A 23,487-nucleotide genomic window follows, 5' to 3' on the forward strand; every position below is an offset into this window, starting at 1 on the left:
CTATACTATTTTGCTGCTATGCGTGCGAACAGTACACACATTGGTTTGAAGGTTTGCTCATTCCTATTTCATCATGCCTCGTTTTCAGCACTTTCAAGCAGCTTTTCTTTGAGACCCTTAAGGCTAAAAAAGATTTAATATGCATTTTATCTTTCAGTCGCTGTTTTTCAGATGGATGTGCTTTTAACTGTCTTTCATAGGATAATACAACAATAACTCACCTAGTAAATAAATGGTTTGATACACAACAATCTGAAACGGTGCACAAGGAAAAGCTACTGCAACAATCTTTAACAATTGTTTAATTGAAAAATATAATGAAGTAAAAGTGCAACATTCCCATTATAAATGATTAATGGTAAGATTTGTTTCAAGTTGCATTTTACTCCAAAGTTTGAGTACATTTTTGCACCATGAAAACAGGGATTAAAGCAAAATAACAATTTGTAAAATAAAGTTTATTTTGCTGTTAATGCTGATATTAGCAGTAGCCTGGGTGTAGTCTTCTCTGCATGTAAAGCTTTGCATGCAACTGAACTCTTGCCCTGCAGCTCCACTGCGGATCATCTCCCAGGAGCCTGGGGGCAGTTAAGGGTGGAAACTTTGATCCTGATATAAAGACTCTCTCCTGATTGTGTTGGTGACGCAGTTCCTCTTCTGCTGACTTGTGTTGCACTGAGGAATACACCTACTTACATACACATATATTCTGCACACTGCAAAATACACAGAGGACTACATTTATGTGTGAGTGTAAACAACAGTGAAGAACACAGACTGCAGCTGTAAAACACACATCCAAACACTAACATGCTGGATTTACAGTAACATGCAAAGGCATAAGCTAATATTGCTCTCCTGCATCGGCAAATATATACATCCATGATTTTCAGCAACATCGCAGGCGAGGAGTCAAAACACAGATACCTAAGATACAAAAAATGACTGACAGCAATCTGAGCCTTGCAACATGGACAACCACACTGGAAAGGTAAGACTGTCTTTATCATTCTTTTTCTCTTTTAACTGTCTGATTACATGAAATTATTCAACAACTCACAAGAAAGCACAGTCATTGCTTGTGTAATCAGGCCACTGCTGAGACACAGTGGTTATTGTGGGTTGTAAACTTGCAGAAGGTTACTTTGTTTGTGCAGTCTTTAGTGCAACTTGGTAATTTCAAGTATGACAGCTGAAATACACACTAAACAGTTGTACCAAAATAAGACAAAAGTTTTTATCTCAGCGTAATCTGTTGTTTTCTAAGTATGATGTTATATTACGACTAAACATGAGTAGGTCTTTCATACATGAACTATAGTGGATTTATTCAAGAATTTAGTATTCAAAAGAATAAAACATTTTCCATTCAATTCTTCATGCTTTCTCTCCATGTTCATAGTTTTTGTTTGACTAATCAAAGTCAAATCGATGTTATCAGACTGATAGTCTTGTCATCTTTCCATCTAAGTACATTTAGTGTAGAGAGAAGGCTGTTCCAAATAAGCCAACAGCTCTGTGAGGCCACAGTCAAGTATATCAAAACTTTACATTTACCTTAAAAAAATCTGAATTATATTAATTGATTTTAGTTATGTTCTTTCTTGTGTTATGTTTGCATTTAGACACTGTTGTTGGGATGTTAGGATGTGCAGTGGAGAGTACAGGAAGTCACACCCACCTCCCAACTACCTCCAATCAAAAGGTTTCACCAAAAAATGGTAGATTACATCAAACTCCCCCTTGATATGCCTAAATGGCCAAATCTGAAAAGAAGAATCTGTCTTTTACTGGGAGTTAATAATGCTGGAAAATAACTTAATAACTGATCTTGAATAAACCAAATTTAATTAAAGTTGATATTTAAGATTGGTTAAAATATTATCTCGTTTTTGGTTGGTGTGTTATCATGGCATGGATGCAACAGGACATTCATAGGCAATGTACAGAATTTTTAGATTTTAGATCAATGGAAGTGTCCATACAATTAACAATTAAGTGTTCTGGGATTTTTCTACCATGACATTCTCTTTAAAAAAAAAAAAAAAAGCTTACTTTCACAGCAATGTTTGCATGGAACAATTTCTGTTATTTTTATTTTTTCTGTTGCATCATTAATATTTTATATTCAAACCAGCTCATCTTGGATTACATGCTATAAAATGTTTTCAGTATCTACCATGGTTAAAATAATTTTAATGAGGGGTGTTGCTTTCATATAACACAGTGAGTGGAAAACTGTGGGGTTGACGTTTATACACTGGTTTAAAATAAACAAAACAATCTCTGTTACTAAATATCATTGATAAAAATTATAGGTGAACATGGTACCTGCCTCATTTGAATGACCCAGCCCCAAGACAAATCCATATTTGTTTGAAGGAGACATTTGTTTTGAGCAATGTGTCAAATTAGAAACCACTTACATTTGATCCTTCTACAAAAACAAAGATAACAACTCCCTTTGGGTCTCAGTTTCTCTTACATTTAGTTCACACACAGAGATCCAAAACATTTGAAAGTGATTTATGGCAGAAACAAAGTCAGATTTCTCCCTCTGAACTGTGGAGTCACTGAGGAATAATTCGCTCAGGGAAGTTGAGAGACATAGAGCTTAAAAGGTGAATGCTCATCATCATCAGAAAAAAACAAAGATGATAAATTATGGATGACAGAAAAAAGAACAAATGAAACTAGTTTAGTGGTCAACTCAAGATATTCCCTTTTACAATAATACATTAAGAAAAAAGAAACTGAAAACAGGACAGCCGGTTCCAGAAGTCACCGTCATATTCCACTTCGAAGAATTATTTTTGATCAATGTTCTTTTTCCAAGGCTCTCAAAACTGGAACACATTACATGTTGAAATATAGGAATCACCTACCTACTCTCAATTCCTTATATTAAAAAGGAGATGTTATTAGTCCTGTCCTTATTTATGTTTGTGATATAGGCTTGAATTAACTCTGGTTAAATCCTACCCGTGTTATATGTATAATGTATGAATGTGCATTGTGGCTTTTTAAAATAATTAAACAAATCAACTAATTGAAACATTCTCACGAGGAATATGTTTGCAAGCCTGTTGACGATGATGGGTTTTTTTTCTGTCTAGTGGTATAAATTACTTTCTTCCGAAAAATGACACAGGAGTTGAAGAATCATACGTCTTTATTTTACATGTCTTCATTTTGACAATATGTTGTGCCATGTCAAAGAGCATGGGAGCCTGAGAGGCAGTCTGACCCAGCGGGCAAAGAAGGAGATGGACAGCAGGCAGGGGCTTTCCCAAGCCACGTCGTTGCACAGCTCTCATAATACCCTATAAATAAAAACTAGCAATGGATTACGGACATAGAGCTGAAAGTGCTCGGAAACTACATTTGCTTTTTCTAAACTTATTGTTTGATTGTTTGATGTCCTTTTATGGAGCCCCAAAGGACTGAAAAATGCTTTTATTTTGGCTGCTCTCAGATCACTGAAATGACGTTCATTGAGGTGGCATTTGAATATGATAAATGATCAAATTTTACCATGATTTAAAGTTTGAAACATCTCAGCTGATTAGAGTTGAGTAGATTTAAATCATGAACTATGTTATCATTTTGCATTCTGTGGAAAATCAGGACATTTTCTGAGCATAACAGTTAAACCATGGGCTTGTTGTGGATGGTTTTCAAGGACACGCTTTGTTTATGTATTCTGGTTTGGGTGCCTCTGATGGGTTTCAGTGAAAGCCTCTCAATGTAGTTCCTTGACTTGCGGCTGCGGTGGAAAATTCTCATTTGGGATTTGAGTACACATGGCTTGAAAGCCTCACAGTCAACACTTCATCAGCGAGTGAGGTCAACTCTCTCACACTTCACTCAACGAGTGTACACATATACACAAACACTCACTCACACTGACAAACACAGCAGGTCTCTCTCTCTCTCACACACATACATATACACATACACTCACACATACACAATGACACAGTTTGGGCCTGCCTAACCAATCAGAGAGAAGTGGAGTAGGTCCCCTCAGAAGTGGGTGGGAGAGCTGCTGAAACTGTCTCAGTACACATAAAGTTTGCGTTGGTGGTTTGGAGAACTTTTCAGCTTTACTCTTCTCTGTAATGATTTTCCTTTTCATCATCTTATTGTTATTTTTATTGAACTTTGGGGTTCACCGGAGCACAGTTTAAATGTGGAATGGCTGAACTGGTAAGAATCCGCAAGAAAAAGCTGCAAATACCCATCTCTAGGTAAGATATGGGATAAAATAAGCACAGATTACATTGAGTTTGCTGCATTTGAAGATGCTCTCTGATTCAATACAAAAGAGTGAAGGATATCATCAAACATGACACATCTGTGTTCTTTGCTGCAATGTTGCACTTCTCTGTTGGTGGCTTTTTTTGCAGAAGAGGAAATGTGTGACTCACAAGTACACTATAGTTTTTATGTTCCCTTGCAAATATCAATTGGAGCAAAGTAAAAAAATACAACCTTAAAGCTGAAAAATGTCAGGCTTCATGCAGAATTCATAGAATTGATTTGTGGTCCATATTAAGAAGTTTTCAACTTTGTGACATGTGAGAAAACACTTGTTGTTCTCAGTGTTAGTGTGTACACTTGTTGCTTTTTTTGCTGTAGGGGAAATGGGCCACAGAAATGGTGAGTCATGTGGTTTTGTTTGGATTAGTACAAGGGTCAAAGCTTGAAGTATTTCAAAATCTTTTCAGATTAAATTTTATCTCATAATTTCATTAACTTTCCAAGTCATGATAGTCATTTTTGACAGATTAGAATTCATAACACTCATCTACAACATGCTTCAATATGGCATTAATTCACTTTTCTTACTACTTGCCTATCATTTACTTGAAAATCAGTGAGAAAGTCAATAAAAAAATCAGGACCATTCAATTTTTTGCTTATACATCTTTAGCAAGTATGACGCTATGCAGTGTGGAGATTTAACTAAAACTGAGTCAACGGAGGATTCATCATCTTTCTCTGTAAACAGACCACATTTGACGAGCAATTTCCTGCAAACGTCCTGTCAGAGGTTATTTAGCCCCAAATAGTTGAAACAAAAAAGACTACCTTATCATAAATGATTGCTAGAGACTGAATGTGAGCAGTGGCATTCTGATGCATGCTATTTTTGTGACTCAACAGCTTTTGAAAGCTCTTGCCAGCTTGATAAACACTTGAAAAGCTGTGAGCATCTCATCTCCAGGAGTTGGCTCCATAGTGGGGCCTTGCACAGTTTGAACAACATATGGGCAGCTCACTAAAAACGTTGTTGAAAAATCAACTGTGACACAAATACATTATTATGTCAAACAATTTTTGCCCCCAAACGAATGCAGAAAACAATTCTATCACAAATACATGACTACTATTTGTACAACCTGAAGTATGACATGGTTATTTGATCACAGCCTTTTTAGGCAGGAAAGCTTTTGGACTCTTTCTTGGGATGAGATTACATGAAGACACAGGACGTGAGTCAGACTGTTGGTGACTTGCATCCCAGTCATTTCTGTCATTCAAGGCTGCAGGAGATAAACGCATTTCCATCTGTTTTATGTCACAATCTGATTAAAGGTTTCAAAACCTAGAATAGGCAACATTTTCCCTGAACGTTTTTTTTTTTTCATTGACTTTGTTTTGACAAAATATGGGTTATGTAAGAGTTTAAACATGAGAAGATTTGTGTTGGGAAATACACAACTTTCTTTTTGCCACCAGGCTTGGCAAAGTAATTTAAATTACTTCCAAATGATGTATCCAGAGGGATTTCTCAGCCTGTAGTTAGAGAACATCTTTTCCTTCTTTTTACCCACTCACAAAAAATACAACTGCTGTCAATGTGTAAAACCCAGTTTACAGATCTCTTCAACTTCTTGTTTATTTAAATCACAGAAGACTAGCTCAAAATGCATCACAGGGTGACAAAACACAATTCACAGTATTTTTTTTTTTCATTTTTATTTCCACTGTTGTAGCTTCAACGTGTATAATATCTTTTTCTATTGTGGATTGATGTGAAATGTTGATGACAAACTGCAATGACTTTTAAATAGTTTACAAGTTAAAGGTACAGGCAGTATCATTTTGTTCACAGTTTCATCTTCTAAAAATGTATTGTCTTGCTTTTCAGGCTGAGAAGCATGCTGAAGCAACTGGAGGAGAAAGATGTTGATCTAGAGGAAATTAAGAAGAATTTGGACTTCACAGCATCATTACTAGAGGCAGTATACCTTGATGGAACAAGGTAAGACAATGTGTGCATGAGCTAATACTCTTGGTTCATGCCATGAAGAAATGGCTACGGGTTATAGGTTGTAAAGTGAAAACATACAAAAACATATGATTTATAAATATTCTTCAGCAAATATTGTGCATTTCAGAATAAATTAAAGTATAAATATCATTACTGACTTTAGGAGGACAGTGAACCTTTGATCACCTGAACAACCGAGTTGTTTACGTGATTTAAAGATGTCAAAACGGCTTGCTAATTTTTAAATTTGTCAAGCAAACTACAGCTGCAAAAAGCTTTTTGCAGATTTTAAAGTCCTTGGGACCTCTCGGCTGTTGGACATAACAATGACCTGAGGAAACTCAGAGAGTCATCTGCAATCTGTTGACAGAGGATCTTTCAACTTTCTTCAAGGTTCTCTGAGAAATTTCAAGATATAATCTGTTTTGCAACAACTCAACAAAATTTAAATATTTCATGATGGCACAATAACAAAGAGTTTACAGACATTCGTTCATTCATTTGTTTTCCTAACCGCTTAATCCAATTCAGGGTTGCGGGGAAGCTGGAGCCTATCCCAGCAGTCATTGGGCGAAAGGCAAGGTACACCCTGGACAGCTTGCCTGTCCATCCCAGGGCCACACAGAGACAAACAACCACTCACGCTCACTCCTTAGGGCAATTTAGAGTATCCAGTTAACCTAACATGCATGTCTTTGGACAGTGGGAGGAAGCCGAAGTACTCGGAGAGAACCCACGCATACACAGGGAGAACATGCAAACTCCACACAGAAAAGCCACTGTCCAAACCTTGCCCCAGCCAACGATCAAACCTGCAACCGTCTTGGTGTGAGGCCACAATGCTAAACACTATTCCACCGTGCAGCATAGCTGCTGCTTAGCTTTCTATGATGATGCTAAATTGCTGATATTATATCACTGACTTTGCTGTGGGCCACAAAGAGATTGTTTTGTTGTAATTACAAATCTGTTGCTGAGGTTCTTGTGTAAATATTGTTGAAATAGTATTGTATGCTAGGATATGTACTAATCTATTTCTTTACTTTTCCTTATTGCAATAATCTGAACATCCTCACTTCCAAACTTTTGTGAGATTTTGGAGGTTTTTGGAGTAAAAGAAATAAGAAGCTCCAGTGGTATAAGCAGAAAATTGTTCTCTCCATGGTCAAAAAAATTGTTACCTGATGAAAGAAAACTAATTGCTCAATGGGTACTTTCTCTGGTGTGGTGAAATCCAGGAAGTAATCAGAACATGGCAGAACATGGTCCTGAATGTTGTTAATTCACTGGGCTGCCTTCTCCTACTGATTACTATCATATTCTTGGCTGTGAATATCCAGTCTCATTTACAGCAAACTGCAATACATTGTCTTCTGACACTGTAATGTGCCACGGCAATGTGTTTATGGATTTAAAAAATATAAGCCAACATCTGCTTCCCACAAGATGCTGTCCTAGACTCATTGGTTGTCGTTAGGACAACTTTTTATCCGTCCAACTTGGCACATGCCAGAAGCATTCCTTCAGAACTGCTGTCCTGGAGATGATTTTGATAAAGTTGTATTTGTCATACTTTGTCAGATCCTTGCAGTTGCCCATTTTTGTAGCTTTAAGAACATCAGTTTCAAGAAATGACTGTTCACTTTTTATCACTTACATGCTACTTGTTCCCAGATGCCCCAGTAAATCAGTGTTTTACCCTCACCTTAATGTTGTTGAAGTCTTCAGTTTATGACACTTTTTGAATTCATACTTAACACAAGATTCATTTAGTGAAGTTTCTGTTCAAATTACAGGCTGTGGGCATAGCCACTAACACATCACTAGTTTATGGAATAATAGTTTGAACACAAAAAAGTTGGGCATACAGTTTTTGCCATCTTGGCTGAGAATTTTAAAGATAATATGAAATAAACCTATATCCATCAGTCAATGGATAAATGTGGGGTTACTGACAGTAATACAGATAGTATAAACTGTATACACAGAACCAAAATAAGAAAAAAAACCCACACTCAATGTATTGACATATGTACAAAAAAAGTAAACAAGAGAATAATGGTTATAAATACTGCGCTAAAAAAACCATGTAGGAATGCAGTGCATTGTGACATTATTGGCTAAATAAATAGGTATAAAAGTAAATATTTGCACTTCTTGTGACCAGATATTGTACAAAGATGTTCACTGTTGTGGGTAGTAGATGATCAGCTTTGCTGGGAACAGGCCTGATGGAAGCAGTACCTCTCCAACATGCATCGTAGGTGAAGAAGCCTGCCACTGACTGTGCTTTCCAAGGCTCTAACAGTCTCATGTAAGGTTAGGGTTAGGGTTAGAGCCATTTGGAGCCATTTCCCACAATTTATCACAGTTCCTCTTGTCACCTACCACTTTCACAGGTTTGAAGTCTGCTTTGGACCTTTTTATAAAGTGTTGGTGGTCCAGTCCAGGTTCTTGTTCAAGTGAACACTCAGGAACTTGTATGAGCCTACATTCTCGATGTCTGATTACCGAACGTTAACCATGGTGGGAAGGGTAAAATCCCTGACTTGAACCCCGACTCTTTTGTTTGAAGTTCAGTGTCTCCTTGCAAAGTCTGAACTATGCAGGAGCAAAAAGTGGGCATCATTTAAACGTAAAAGTAATGTGTCTGAGATTATTGCATTTTTCCCTGACAAAACAAACGTCTGTAAAAATAAAAGTCTGAGAAAGTTTGCACATGACTGGCACATATCAACCGATTCCTTCACGATGCTGCAGACCAGCCCTCAGTTTTGAACTCATTATAAAAGGGAGCTAGAAGCTAATGTTATCTACAAAGGTGAGAATTATCGTGAGAAGATTTAGCATGAATAGAGTTGAGCTGGACAGAAGCCTCCTGAATGGCCTCCTGGGGGCTGACAGCAGATGCTGGATCTTCAATATTTGCAGTAGTCCATCTAGGAGATGACAAACACATAGGTTGGGCATTATTAATAAAACAGTAACAGTAGGCCCTAATCCTTTGTAGTGGGAGAAGAAGAAAAGGACTCCAGGACAACCTTTTCAGTGGCCGACATGACTGGTTGGGTAGGATTCAGGGAGAGAAAGTATGCAGATACTGAGATTCCAACACTTATGATCCTTGGCTACACTGGTTACATTCAACTTTATTCTAAGATGGAGGTGTGCAAAACCCAGAGTCATCTGCCACCTTTCTGTTGTGTGTGTGTGTGTCTTCATCCTGCCGAATAAACATCAACTCTCTCAGGCAGTGTCTGGAGTCTGAAGATGACCTTCAGCAGCTGCAGTCAGATGGAGTACCATCAGAGGTTACTGACTGGCTGGCGTCCACCTTCACTCAGAGAATTCGACGACCTGTACGGCGCTCAGACGAGAAACCCAAGTTTCGCAGCATTGTGCATGCAGTGCAAGCTGGGATATTTGTGGAAAGGTAAGCTGGTGCAAATGTTCATAAGAGTTATATTTCACAGCAGTTCAAGAGTCTAGCAGGATGTTGCAATGACAATGCATGCAGCTATATGATAATAACAGAAGCAATAATTCAACTGAATTCTGCACTTAAGACTAATAAAATACATCAGACATCTCACATTGTAAAACTCTTATTATAAATTACTGACTTCCTTGTAGGTAGTATAACTCTAATAAAAGCTCATACAATGTTGCTGTCACTATAATCACAGAAAACATAGACAGCTCCACAGGGCCATGAAACATTAGCCTCCGTTTTACTTGGAAACATCCTTCCAAAGCAGACAGGGACTTTAGATGATCTATATAAACAGCTCCTTAGTCGAGTTGGCTGCACAGTGTCAACATCTGAACTTTAACTGAACTCAACATAAACACCGTATTATTCCAGGATGTTCAAGAGGGCCTACACAGCAGCCCTGCCAGACCAACCTGCAGCCGTTGTAAACTGCCTCAGGGTAAGACTCTCCTAATCGTAAATCTCACTGCGTGTTGTATGTTCATTCAATAAATCAGACATTTCAAATGCGATCATATACACAGCATAAGTATACTTCAGTAAAGCTGCCACTTTCCTTTCATTCTCCACAGGATGTTGACCGGTGGAACTTTGACGTGTTTGCTATAAATTTGGCCAGTTCTAATCACGCACTGCAAACTGTGTTTTTCGAACTGATCACCAGATATGAACTCAACAGCCGTTTTAAGGTCTAGTAACTTTTTTTGTCCAAAATACTGTATGTAGTATACTGTCTACACTGTAATGCATTGTAGCCCTGCAAGAATGTCACAGTGATATAATTATCCTTCGTTCTGTAGACTGTGTTTGTGGGAAATGTGGTTGGAATTTGTTGATTTAATCATCTCTGCAGGTTTTTTCCACTTGATGGTGTTGAATGGGGCAAAGGCTGCCAGATAATTGTGTACATACATTAAATCTCAATGCTGAGTTGTTTTTTTTTCTTTGAAAGCTTTGAGTGTTGTTGTAAACTTTACTGATTATGCTGTGTTTTCTTCAGATCCCCATCTCATGCCTGACAGAGTTCCTATCTGCACTGGAGAAAGGATACTGCAAACACAACAATCCCTATCACAACCACGTCCATGCTGCTGATGTGACTCAGACACTGCACTGCCTGCTTCTGCGCTCAGGACTTGTGGTACAATAGTCTCACTTGGATAAACTTCTCATTGATCATTTACCTTATAAAATTGCTTCAGAGATAAATATCTGGAGGATAAACTCCAGAAACTTTTTAAACTCCAGAAACAACATATTTCTGTTTTGTACTATGCGGGAGGAGTTAGCTCCATACTAGCGCTCAAAAAAGCATTAAGGTCAAAAGCACAGGAACAGTGTGATTGTAATGTTTTTCATTGCAACATTCAGTCACAGCATTTGAGCCAAAAAAAACCATGTATTTGTAATGTTTTGTATCCCAAACCCTAACACTAACCTTTTTCCCTCATAATCCCAAAGAAAATCAGCAAATAAGAGACTGATAGGAAAGTGAAAAGTCCTTCGATAATGTTGAAATTGATCTTCATGTACTGTAAGCATTTTTGAACATGTGTTAAAACATGTTGTGATAGTTGTGATTTATCACATTTGCGAATTTCAAATTATGATGAAAATGAACATGCAACACATTGCAAAGAAAAACATTGCACCATTTTTTTTCCATTTTTGAGTGTAGAAGATAGTTTTGTGTAATTCAAAATGTGATTATTGGGAAGATCCGAAGGTTTGATAATTTTGTGGTTTTTCACCATTTAATACACACCTGCTGTGTCTAAACTGTGGATTGATATTACCGTTACAATCTGGTGTTAAACTGTATTGAAACACAAATACGCACATCAGGGCAGTGCAGATCTAGCCACCTCCCTGTGGACTTAATAGCTCCCTGAATTTAAGTCCACAAAATTTCAGATCGTAATGAAGTGTAGTCAAGCTGCGGATTGATACTTTCTGCTATTTGCTTGTACTGATCTTTAATTATGAATTATTGGAACAGATACATACAATTATGATGTAGATGTTTGTACAAAAACAGTGAAGATTTTAGTTAAAGAAAAGAAAAAGAAAAAAGAAAAAAGAAAAACAAATCAAACAAAAAACAAAGACTAACAAAAACTCAATTAACCTACAAGCTTGTCAAAACTTTCTTTATTTGATCAAAACCATTCTTGTATCAACGACATTGTTTGATGGGATCATGCTGTAGCACATGCATTTTTCTGCAAATTAATGCAAAGGCACCCTGCTGAACCTCTGCTATTAATGCTTTTTATGCGCTTTTTTAATGTTTTTGTCCCTTGTGCCCATTAAGCATTGGCTGACTGAACTTGAGGTGATGGCATCGCTGTTTGCTGCAGCCATTCATGACTACGAACACACAGGATCTACAAACAACTTTCACATCCAGACAAAGTAAGCTTTACTTGTCTAACTTGTTTTACTGACCCTGCCTTAAGTATATAAAGCACCTGCTAAATAAATGCTGCATCCTGTTGTGAAAACGTGAAATAGTAAGAAATATAAGGAAATCTTGAAAAGGAAAGGATGTGCTTCCTATAGGCCCTCATGCCGTTTTAGGAAGAGGACGAAAGCGCTCTAAAGGAAACATGTCTTCGTGGAAGAAACACAGTATTTTTAGACTTTCCAATGTAGTCTCTTGGCACCCATCATAACCATCATACTTTATTTTGGGAATGAAGCACAAAGAATGCCTGTCCACAGTAAAAACATATGTCTCTCCACAGAGTCTCTTTTGAACTTCAAACACTCACCTCCTTGGAGTTTGGACGAGTTGGAGTAGCTGTAGTTTGTTTCTCTGTTTCTGTGTTATTATTTAGTTATTATTTATTTACGCTAGAAGATTGATCCAGCCCTTAATGTGAATACTTTTTTGGTACTTTTTACCATGTACTTTACTGTTTTTGTTAGTCATGTAATGTTGATGCGAGTAACGAGACATAGAAGGCCCACTTGAAACAGAAGTTTAATTACCCAGTGAGTCATTAATACCCACACACTGACAGTTTTTATTACATCCCACTCGTTCTTCAGCACTTTTAGATTTATAATTACAAATGAGTAGTTATACTGATTAAATTTCTCCCTGAGGACTATTTTTCTTTTCTTTTTTTTTTTATCACATTCTGACCTCTTCTTTCATGAACAGCTACTGAGTGGATTTTGCTTTTATTTATGTGCACACTTTGTATCTTTTCCATTTCTCTTTCTTCTGTCTGCTCTTAATTTGTTCTTGTCTTTCTGCAGGTCAGACTTTGCATTGATCTACAATGACCGGTCTGTACAAGAGAGTCATCACTTGAGTGCAGCATTTCACTTGCTGCAGGACGACAGAGTGAACATCTTCATTAATTTGACGAAAGAAGAATGGGTGTAAGATGAGAAAATGTTTGGCTTTTTGTAAATGTGAAAAACATTGTTTAATAGTATTTAAAATATTACAGAAAAAAAGAGAACACGTCAGATAAAGTGAAACTTTTTAGTAATAATTGTATTTATTTATTTATTTTTATTCTGATTTTGTTTTGTGATTTTAGTTAAATGAAACTTATCACATTCAACAATTCAAGGAGAGATACTTGGGTTTAGTTTTGAATGTTTATTGCTTACCTAAGCAGCAGAGAGCAAAATATCCTGTAATCAATAACAAAAACGGAAAATGGAAAATTAACTTTTCTTCATCATAAGGCCAAGTTGACAAACAATGTCAACTCAGTATCTTTTTTTTTTTTAACCTTATGCTCATCAACTAGGAAAACCCTTCATTCCTCAGTATAACGGCAAAGATGATGTTAAAAGTCCTTCTGTCACTCCTCCAAAAACCATAGAGAGCATTGTACAGAAGTAACAGATGTTTTTCATACCAGTAATTTATCTTTATGTGCAGTAAACGACCAATGTTTTCTGAAAACATTATAAAAGGGCATTTTGGTGTCTTTGAGTCAACCCCAGAAACACTGCCAGCTCACACATCTATAAATAACCAGGAAACAAGTTCTACTCTGCAGCTGAAAATAACTCTCAACATAACACAAATGGTCTGGGTTGTGTAATATTTACTAAAAGCTGTAAAGCCTATAACATTTTTAAGATGAATTATTCTATTTGGTTTTTTTTTAAAATATTCACATCTTAGGCAGTATAGAAAGGGTTTACTGAGTAACATACTGAAAATAATGAACACACAAAAGAGAGAATTAGAAAAAGACCTAACACAGAAAACACAAGCATTTGACTATTTTCTTGTGTTAAGGCATTAAATAGAGCAAACATATTTCAATCCTGATCACATTTATTCATGGAAATTGATAAAACTGTGGTAGAACAGTGACATTGAATGTATTATTATGTTTGAATGTGAGTTGTCCTGAAGTGAGTCTTTCATTTGGTTGACCATGACCTGCCTGACCCACTGTTACATCACTGAAAGACTATGCTACTCATATTCAATAATTCATAGTTGAAAAGTAAATCACTTTCACATGGCCATTGTCACTAAATTGATCACATTTTCTGATAATCTTGTGATGCAGGGTCAATGGTTGTAAGAAATTGACTGTGATGTGAAAGTAATTTGGAACAGATGCTACTTTAAATAAACCATCATTGCAGTGCTTTCGGTGGGAAAATACAACATTAGCTGTGTATACCCATCCTGTATTTACTGGGGCTCCTGGTTCATATGTCACAAGCACAGTATGTGGCTGTGTTATTAACAGAGGAGCTCTGCAGCAAAGATAAACATCATCACTATACTGTAATGAGCAACTCTAGCAGTGTTACCATGGGAACAAGAAAATCCATCAGTAATCTAAAAAGGTTACAACCTCATTGACTCTTCCTGCCTGCCAGCTATACTTCATATAGTTCCGAGCCATCACTCAAGGTCAGCAAGTGAATTGCACTGTGTGTGTGTGTGTGTTTACAGGGAGTTGCGATCACTTGTGATAGAGATGGTGTTGGCAACTGACATGTCCTCCCACCTACTCCAAGTCAAAGCAATGAAATCCTGTCTACAACAACAAGAACGGTAACCGTAATTGATTGTGCAACTGTTCACAGTATGGTACATAATCAAGAGCACATAGACTGCCCAAAAAGACATACTGGAAAATTTGTAAGACTGCTTTTCACAATTGTCTGGAGGCACAAAAGCACAAACAAGAAGTGCATTATGCTTTCTCCATCAGAATTGACAAGCCCAAAGCACTGTCTCTGTTACTGCACACGGCTGACATAAGTCATCCATCCAAGCCCTGGGCACTGCACTCTCGCTGGACAAAGGCCTTGATGGAGGAGTTTTTTAGGCAGGTAAGTACCATAATAGACCTAAGCTGTCACTGTTACTTTACCTCTCTTTTCTTATTTTTTTTCTCCTTCAAATTTAAGCTTTAACATGCTCATTAACTGGGTGGTATGTTATTTCAACTCTTAGTGTGCTGCTATTTATATTTGTCATGGCGAAAGGATTAGTTCTATATTTTGAACAAAGATTTATACATAAAAAAAAAAAAAAAAAACAGAAAAGGTTTTTCAAACTAAGTCTTGTTAAGCATAGAAATGAGGAGCTTAGCATAATAACAGTATATTATACATAAATTGTAAAAGAGGCAAATCAACCTGTTTTGATGTTTGCAACACCAAAATCTACCCACACTCATTCCAGAAATTCACCATATTTCTGAATCGACATTTAGTATTGTTTCTATACATTTTAAAATGTACAAACATCTTTTACCACCTCCCTGATCTAGATTCAACTTCAGAAAACTTTATTTATCCTACATGAGCAATTCATATGCAGCTCACCATAGACACCAGTCAACATTCAGTGCAATGCACCAGACATTAATCAATATGTGCAGTTTAGTTTGCTGGCAGACAGCAAACAATTAGTAAAAACATTCAATAATAATCTGAGACTGTTTCACAACTACCTTCTTCCTTGACACAAAACTCAGAGATAATTTACTTCTAGTCAGCTATTTAAATCACACCTCGCTATCCAAGAAAACAAACAAAAAACTACAAACAAAAACAGAGAAACATACAAAAGAAATAGTCTGTAATGCTTTTTATATACTTTAGGAACTCTAGAGCTTTCTAGCTCTTACACTGGGTGTCAAATCAAGCTCAGTGATGTGGCACGTAGTCTTTTTTATCTTCTACTTGCTCTTCTGTGGCAACAACTATGCTTTATTTGATTTTCTTTTACTAAAGTGTTGTTACACATGTACAATCCTATGTGAATTTTCTTCTCTTTTGAGTTAAAACCTTCTGTTTCCTAGATTTCTGAGATGTTCTATCTGACTGGCTTAATCCATTATTATCTCAGGATGAGTGATGAGTCAGAATACTGGAAGCTTAATAGTGCAGTAAATAGCTCTAAAGCGTCTAAAATGGAGAGTGGGGACTCTTAAAATGGTGAATTATTTTGGGGCTAAAGAAAACTATAAATATGAAGCAATGTGAGTTAGAGCCTGTTGTTTTCTTTTTATTCCCCAAACAACATGTCCATGTGGGGCCAACAAGGGGGCTGCAGCTCAGGGTCCCATTTGGATTTGTCCACATTTTCCACAGTGGCCTCATATGAGTCTAACTTGGCTATCAGTTAAGTCAGCTATTTGTAAACAGTTAGTCACCTTGTAAATCATGTTGTCGCCTTTAAAGCCCTACGGACCTCATGGAAAGCTCATTATAGGATTTTGTCATCCACGTTTGGGACAAAATTAATTAAAACTGTTAATTTAAACAAGACTCAGATTTATTCAAATAAATGCAAAATAGTAGAGACAATTTTCAGCTCAAAGATTATTTTGTTTTGGTTCTAGAACTTTTGATCATGAAACTTTAAATAGAATAAACAAGCTTCATAAGAATCATAGACTGTATATAAAGAGATGGACGGAGCCTCCGTGACGTCACCCATAGGTTTTCTGAAGAGCTGAATTGAAGCTCGGTGGGCGGTTCCTACCATCGCCATCTTGGCAGCGTCATGCGTGTAATCTCGCCCGGAAAATACATATATGGACAGAGAGGTGGTGCTGAGAGGGGAGCCGTGAGCGTCATGGTGGATGATTGATATCGAGTGAACTCCGAGCTTTCTGTAGCTAAAAGCTAACCGAGCTAACTCTGAGCTAACAGGAGCTAACCAGCTAACAGAGGTAAGCGTGCTAAAGCTAAGCCACGTTGCTAACCGTCTTAAAACCACGGTTGTTCTGCGTTCTTCTGACTTGAAGCCGGAGATTGGTACTTGTAAATCAAAAGGACACGCCCCTAAATATGCCGAACTTCGAGATTAGATTACTTTAAAATGGGTGAGTTAGAAAAAAAATTCACTCCCCCCACAGTTGTAATGAAGGTAAACCTGACCTATAAACAGAAAATGGATTTTTGAACCAGGCTGTAAACATGTTTATTTCTGCCGTGAAGTTGACCTTTTTAACATGGGAGTCTATGGGGAAATGCTCTGTTTTGCAGCCAGCCCCTAGCGGATGAAGGGGGAACCGCAGTTTTATGCACTTTCGCATTGGCTTCACTTTAACCGCCAACCAAGGTTGCCGCTTGATAAGAATTGACATTGCTCTTGTGATCATAAGACTAAAGTGATTATTTTACCTCATTAACAATTTCATAATGAATCACAAATGACAAAGTTTGATGTAGAAAAAGTGACTGAAATTTCCAGTTACTTATCTGAACTGAACAAACAAAGTCATGATGAGAATGTAAACTCAAAACTTTGCAGAATTGCAATGATGATATATAAAACTACTGGAAAAAGTCACTCTTATGTCTTTTTATATCTTGACCTGAGAAAGAAACAGAAGAGTGGAGGTGTTGGACAGACCTTTTGGCTCTTTGAAACCAATGTGATAACTTTCCTTTGAAAAAGATCTTTCAGTCTTTTTTCACTTTGAAACAATAAAACAGCTCACTCACGGGATATTCAATCTAAAAGTCTCAGTGGGTTTGCGCTGGAGTAAAATAACCTTTAAAGAGTTATTTTAAAGTGATGTGTGGGATGCCCTTTAAGTATCTTCTCTCGCTATTTCTATCCTTCTGAGGGTGATAGAGAGATGGAACTCGGCCTGCCCTTCTCTCCGCTATGTGATCGAAAAAGCACCCTCGTAGCTGAGTCTCAGATTGGTATGTCTCAAAAAACAAGAACCATTTTCTGTTATACAGCTTTCCTTTCTTACGAAAGAGATCTTCTTAAATTAATTTATATTCATTTGCAACATTTTCTCTATATCTCTAAGTACAACAAGCTGGTCAGCTATATGTATTGTACATACACATACACATACATTGTAATTGTATTACAGGATGGACAATTTGTTTTTCAGAATTTAAATAATGACTTTCATTTGTTTTATGGTTTTTTTTTTTTAATTCAATAGCAACTGCATGGTAGAATTCACACTTTCAATGCATATTAATTGCTCGATGGTACTACAGAGTCTATGGATGATGCAGTGGAATGTGCTTTTGCAGGTTTTATTGACTTCATTGTGTATCCTACATTCTCACTGCTGACGGATATGGCAGAAAAGATTGTTATTCCTTTGGTAGAAGAGAATCCGGGTCCACCTGACCCCTGCAACAAACACAGGTAAACACACACAAAAAACAGCTCTGATCATTTAAATTGTTAGGAAAGTGGGTGAGAATCTGCAACATATTTGATTTTTCCACATTTTTTTAAAGATTCATACAGTCTAATTGAAATAAACATTGTGTTTGCTGTTATAATACAGTTTTTATATGGATAAGAATTAAACTAAAAGCAAAACCTTAACAACCCTAAACTGACATAATAAGATATCTTATATATGTTAAACTAATAGCTAAAGCAACATATGCCTTTTTTGAAAGATGATTGTGTAACAATATGTAATCATATTTGTTAAATATTTGGGCATTGATCCACATTTCTTCATTAATGCCGTAATACACATCCTTTTGGGAAATGAGTCGTTTAACATGAATATTGCAGGGACCAAAGATGGCAGCTATTTTACAATCCAATCATTATTAAGCTCAACGGACAATATACATTCATGGTCAGGTCATGTTTCTTTTTTATTGGATATATATAAGTGATAAAAGATCTGCAATTGGTTTTAAAGTCTAACATTTGTCTTTGGTAATTTTTTAAAAGCGCTATAATGCGACCCTGGAAGGATTCACAGCAAGAGAGGAGGCCAATATGCTGGCTACAAAATAAAAACTGATTTATGGCGAAAAAATAAACATTCACATATACTTTAATTTCCAAGTCTAAAATCAAGAAAAAACTTCATAAATTGTATGTGTTAAAGTGCTAGCAACCATATAAAAATTCCCAAATATACAACAAACATAAATCAAGAGGTTTCTAAGCCAAATAAGCAAATGGCCTTAAAGCCAGTGAAAATAACAAGAACTTTGTGCAAAGTCAGTGCAAATCCTAAATATTCAGCCATCACTTCTTTTTTTTTTTTACCTACTAAATCCATATCAGGGTTGCAGAAGCCCATCCAAGAAGCCATCAGGTGACACGCAGGGTACTCCCTGTACTGGTTGCCAGTCCATCATAATGTCAGCACAGATAAACATTAGAGTAAGGCATTCTCACACTCACTCTTACAGTCAATTTAGAAACGCCAATTAGACTTAGAAGCATGTTTTTTTGTTTCTTTTACTGCAGATTTAATTGTAGCACATTTCATATAATTTAAAGTGCTTTACATACAAACAAAATTCAGGAAATTAAAAAAAATAGAAAAAAGCTAAAATACTTGTTCTTAGTGAGGAGCAGCCGTGTTTTGGACTGCCTGCAGCTGTTAGACAGACTCTTTTTTTTTAGAAAAACCTGGAAGGACAGTGTTACAGTAGTCTGGTCTACTAAAGGTAAATGTCTGGACAAGTTTTTCAAAATCCTTCTGAGACATTGGTCTTTTAATCCTCCTGTATTTTTGAGTGATAAAAGGCTGATTTAACAGTTGTCTTCATGTGACTGCTGAATTACACATAGCCATCTGAGAGTGTATGATGAACTGTCTTACCAAAAGCTGACAGACCTAACCATCCCCAAAAGTGCATCTTTTAATTCAAATTCTGATTTAAAATTATTTTTTAAAATTAGCTATTGAGGTTACACATTGATTGTCAGAATATGTAACATTTGACTGGTCTTTTGTTGGTGACACTACATAAGTCAAAGGTTCACTGATGTCTTTGGGATAAATCATAGATGTTAGACAAACAGAAAAGATTGCTGTTATTTGTCAACAGCAACGTTTGGAAAGAAAGCTCCAGAGGTCTGCAATGGAGTCTTGCACACATCACAGCTGAACTGGTGAGCTTCCGCTCTACTTGGACACGACACACTGAGGACAACAAGTTTAAATGGAAAGAGAGTGGCTCAAATGGTAAGTTCTGTATTAATTTGTTTATGTTAAGATTGTGATTTTTTAAAATCACAAATATGAAGTATTTCAATTTGGATTTGTTTCATATTTGGAAATGAAAAACAACATTAAATCACATTTATAAAGCTTATTTAAAACAATCACATGCCAACAATTTGTCAGTGAATATGTAACACTGGATGGTTATTTCAACGCTTTTGAACAATGACTTCAAAAATATTTACACCATTATTAATCTCAACTGGGAAACAGCTGAAAGAGGCCTGGAATTAAAATCAGAGCAAAGGAGTTCAGAAATAGACTCAAGTGCACACCTGAAGTTAAGAAAAATGTGCAGAAGATTTTTTAAATAATTTTCCTTTTTTAACCAGAGAAATAGAGAGACCAGCTCATATGCAAGTTCAGTCATTTACAATAATCAAGCCTTAAAGCACTTAAGGCTGTATAACTGTCCTCAATAATGAAAAGCGTGTTTTTAGCAATGACCCTATCCATCAGTTGGATCTTAGTTCAGAATAAAATGGGACTGCCAGTTCATAATAAGGGTCCTAAAACTGAATAGCAATCATTCCAAGAGGCTTGCTAAACCACTGAAGTGTTTGGGAAACCAAAAATAACCACAGGTACTTCATATTTATTTATTTCATCCACCTGAAGAGTTAGTAATCTCATTTTACCCATTGGAACCAGTTTTGGACAGATTTGACTGGTATTATGATGGTCATAATGTTCTGCTGTCATTCTGCAGTAAGTGAAAAGTTATAGTTTAGCAACTTCTACTAGAATATTATAGAATACAGTCATGTCAAAATACTCAGTTGGCGGGAAAGAGCCCTCTTTCCCCATAAATGTGCTCAGTTCCATTGATTTGATTTGCTTTCTAATTCATTTCCAAGTGATCTCATGGTCAGATTAACAGATACAGATATTGTTTTCCTTTCAGCTTAACAAAATTTTCCAATGTCTTTTCCAATCTTCTATATCCTCCAGGATTTTCAGACTCCAGTGTTACAAAAGAACAGAGATCCAGGCAAGAAGAGTTGTCAGAAAAATCTCTTCAAGACCCCACAGAGGATACCAAATAATACACAGAACTTCAGTTGTAATATATTCTTTTCTTTCTTTTCTTACTAAGAACTAAATGTTAACTGAGGTTAACAGTGATTTGCTTTTTGTAACAAAACCACCAAGCTTTTTGTTTTAATGATTGAGAGAACAATGGGCCTCATTCACCAATATGTTCTCATGAATTTTATTCTTACATTGAAGTTGAGAAGTGTTTTACAAAAAGTCTCTAGATTTATAAACAATCTCTTCACTAATCTCTTGGAAATTGAAAGGACACAGCAGATAGCCTTTCTTTCATAAACACTCAAAAAATGCCCATAAAAGGTTAGAATTTCCAGGCTCAGTACAAACAGACACAGACTAGGAAAACATAAGAAACATAATGACAAAACTTCAATTCCATTCAATTCAGCTTTATTTTTATAGAGCCACTTCACAACAATGTTGTCTCAGGGCACTTTACAGACACATTAGTTCAAACCAATTCCTCAATAGCCTAGCTGATAGAAACCAACAGATTGCATTTAATCATGACTTCAATCCAATCCCCCATCCTGAGCATGCATGAGGTGGCAGTGGGAAGGAAAAATTCTCATTTAACAGGAAGAAAACCTCCAGCAGAACCCGGCTCAGGGAGGGCAGCCATCTGCCTCAACTGGTTGTTGTGGAGAGGACAGAAAAGACAAAATGCTGAATGAAAACAAAAAAAATAATGACAATAAAGGTGCAAAATGAAGCTTGATCTTCCTAATTTTTCCAAGTGTTTACTTGATGGTGAAAGTGTTGTGAAGAACAAACGAGAGCCAAACCGTCTTTCTCTACCACAGAAAAATTAAGCTGTTTCTTTGTGAACTTTTTGGAAAATAAACTAACTGATCTATCAATTCCAACATCATCCTCTTGCAGAAGAACCCCTCCTACTCCTACATGACTGATGCTGACCTGAAGTTTAAACGGCATGGTAATGTTTGTGGCTACCAACATTAGGGACTTGTTTCAGATTGTCAAAAGCCTGCTATAGGCAAGAGACCACACTAATGTCGCTTTTGCCTTCAAAAGATCAGTCAGAGGTGTAACAACAGAGAAGAAATTCCAGGAAAAACTTTGATAATACCCCACTTTACCTCAAAATCTCATCAGCGCTTTCTTAGTAGCTAGCTGGAAAGGAATACCAGTCCATCACCCCCCACCTTTGCCTGGACTTGGTAAACATTGTCCTGTCCCCCCTAGCATCCAAGATAAGTTACAGTAGCATGAGCAAACTCACACTTTACCAGACTCACCGTGAAGTTCACCTAACAGGCAGTCAGTCAAAGCTTGTACCAGAGGGTCAAGTGTCAGAGTAAATCACAACATCATCCAAATATCACGCTTAGTGATGCTATTAACTTTTCTGAGGTCTGTGCAATACTTCAGAGTTTTATCTGGTTTCTGCACCAACAAACAAGGCAAAACCCAACTAGAAAATGATGATTCAGCTATTCCATTTCAAAGCATATAGTCAACTTCAGCATCCAACTATGCTGCACTGGATCTACTCCAAGAAGTGTTGTCTTATCAGCTCTGGATCACCTATATCTATGTCCTACGCAATTATATTTGTGCAGGAAGAAACGTCTCCAAATAAATCAGGGTAAGCCTGCAGCAGCTCAACCACCGACCAGGGGTCGGCAACCCAAAATGTTGAAAGAGCCATATTGGACCAAAAAAACAAAAAACAAATATGTCCGGAGCCGCAAAAAATTAAAAGCCTTATATAAGCCTTATCATGAAGGCAACACATGCTTTATGTATCTATATTAGCTATATTAGCCTATTATCAAAATGACTAAGTTGGCTACAAATACATAATGAGCCTTAATGATAAAATGTTTGTTTTCCCTGCAGCGCATCCTGTAGAGAATGACACACCACGTGATTACTCTGTTGTACGATGCGTTTAACACGTTTAACTTCATTACAATATTAATGAATTATGTTTCGTTGCACTGATTAAATTAAAACAATGCAATGAAGAAATCCCATTTCTGATGTCATTTTTATTTTTAAGAATTCCAAAAAAACAACAAAATGGAATGTTCATAATGCGCCCCTTATCTGGGCAACAAACAGAGCGCAATAAAACGCAGCCTGCATTTATAAAAACTAAACCAGCAGCCTTTTAAAAAAGGTAAAGTATATAAAATCAAATTAATACAGTTTAATTACTG

General features: G+C 36.7%; 1 protein-coding gene across 1 annotated transcript; it reads left to right on the forward strand.

The window, feature by feature from the left end:
- Positions 1-4,194: 4,194 nt before the first annotated feature.
- On the forward strand, positions 4,195-21,294 carry LOC306757502 (dual specificity calcium/calmodulin-dependent 3',5'-cyclic nucleotide phosphodiesterase 1B-like; the record flags this gene model as incomplete). The annotated part of the gene is made up of 14 exons (XM_079242579.1): positions 4,195-4,250; positions 6,158-6,271; positions 9,531-9,713; positions 10,146-10,212; positions 10,346-10,462; positions 10,774-10,914; positions 12,088-12,188; positions 13,041-13,166; positions 14,722-14,823; positions 14,984-15,104; positions 17,861-17,942; positions 18,291-18,408; positions 20,073-20,209; positions 21,200-21,294. Exons 1-14 carry the CDS (start codon positions 4,198-4,200, stop codon positions 21,292-21,294), a joined length of 1,557 nt encoding a protein of 518 aa, XP_079098705.1. The 5' UTR covers positions 4,195-4,197.
- Positions 21,295-23,487: the final 2,193 nt, after the last annotated feature.

Source organism: Telmatherina bonti (assembly GCF_933228915.1).
Source record: "Telmatherina bonti genome assembly, chromosome: 6".
Lineage (NCBI taxonomy): Eukaryota > Metazoa > Chordata > Actinopteri > Atheriniformes > Telmatherinidae > Telmatherina > Telmatherina bonti.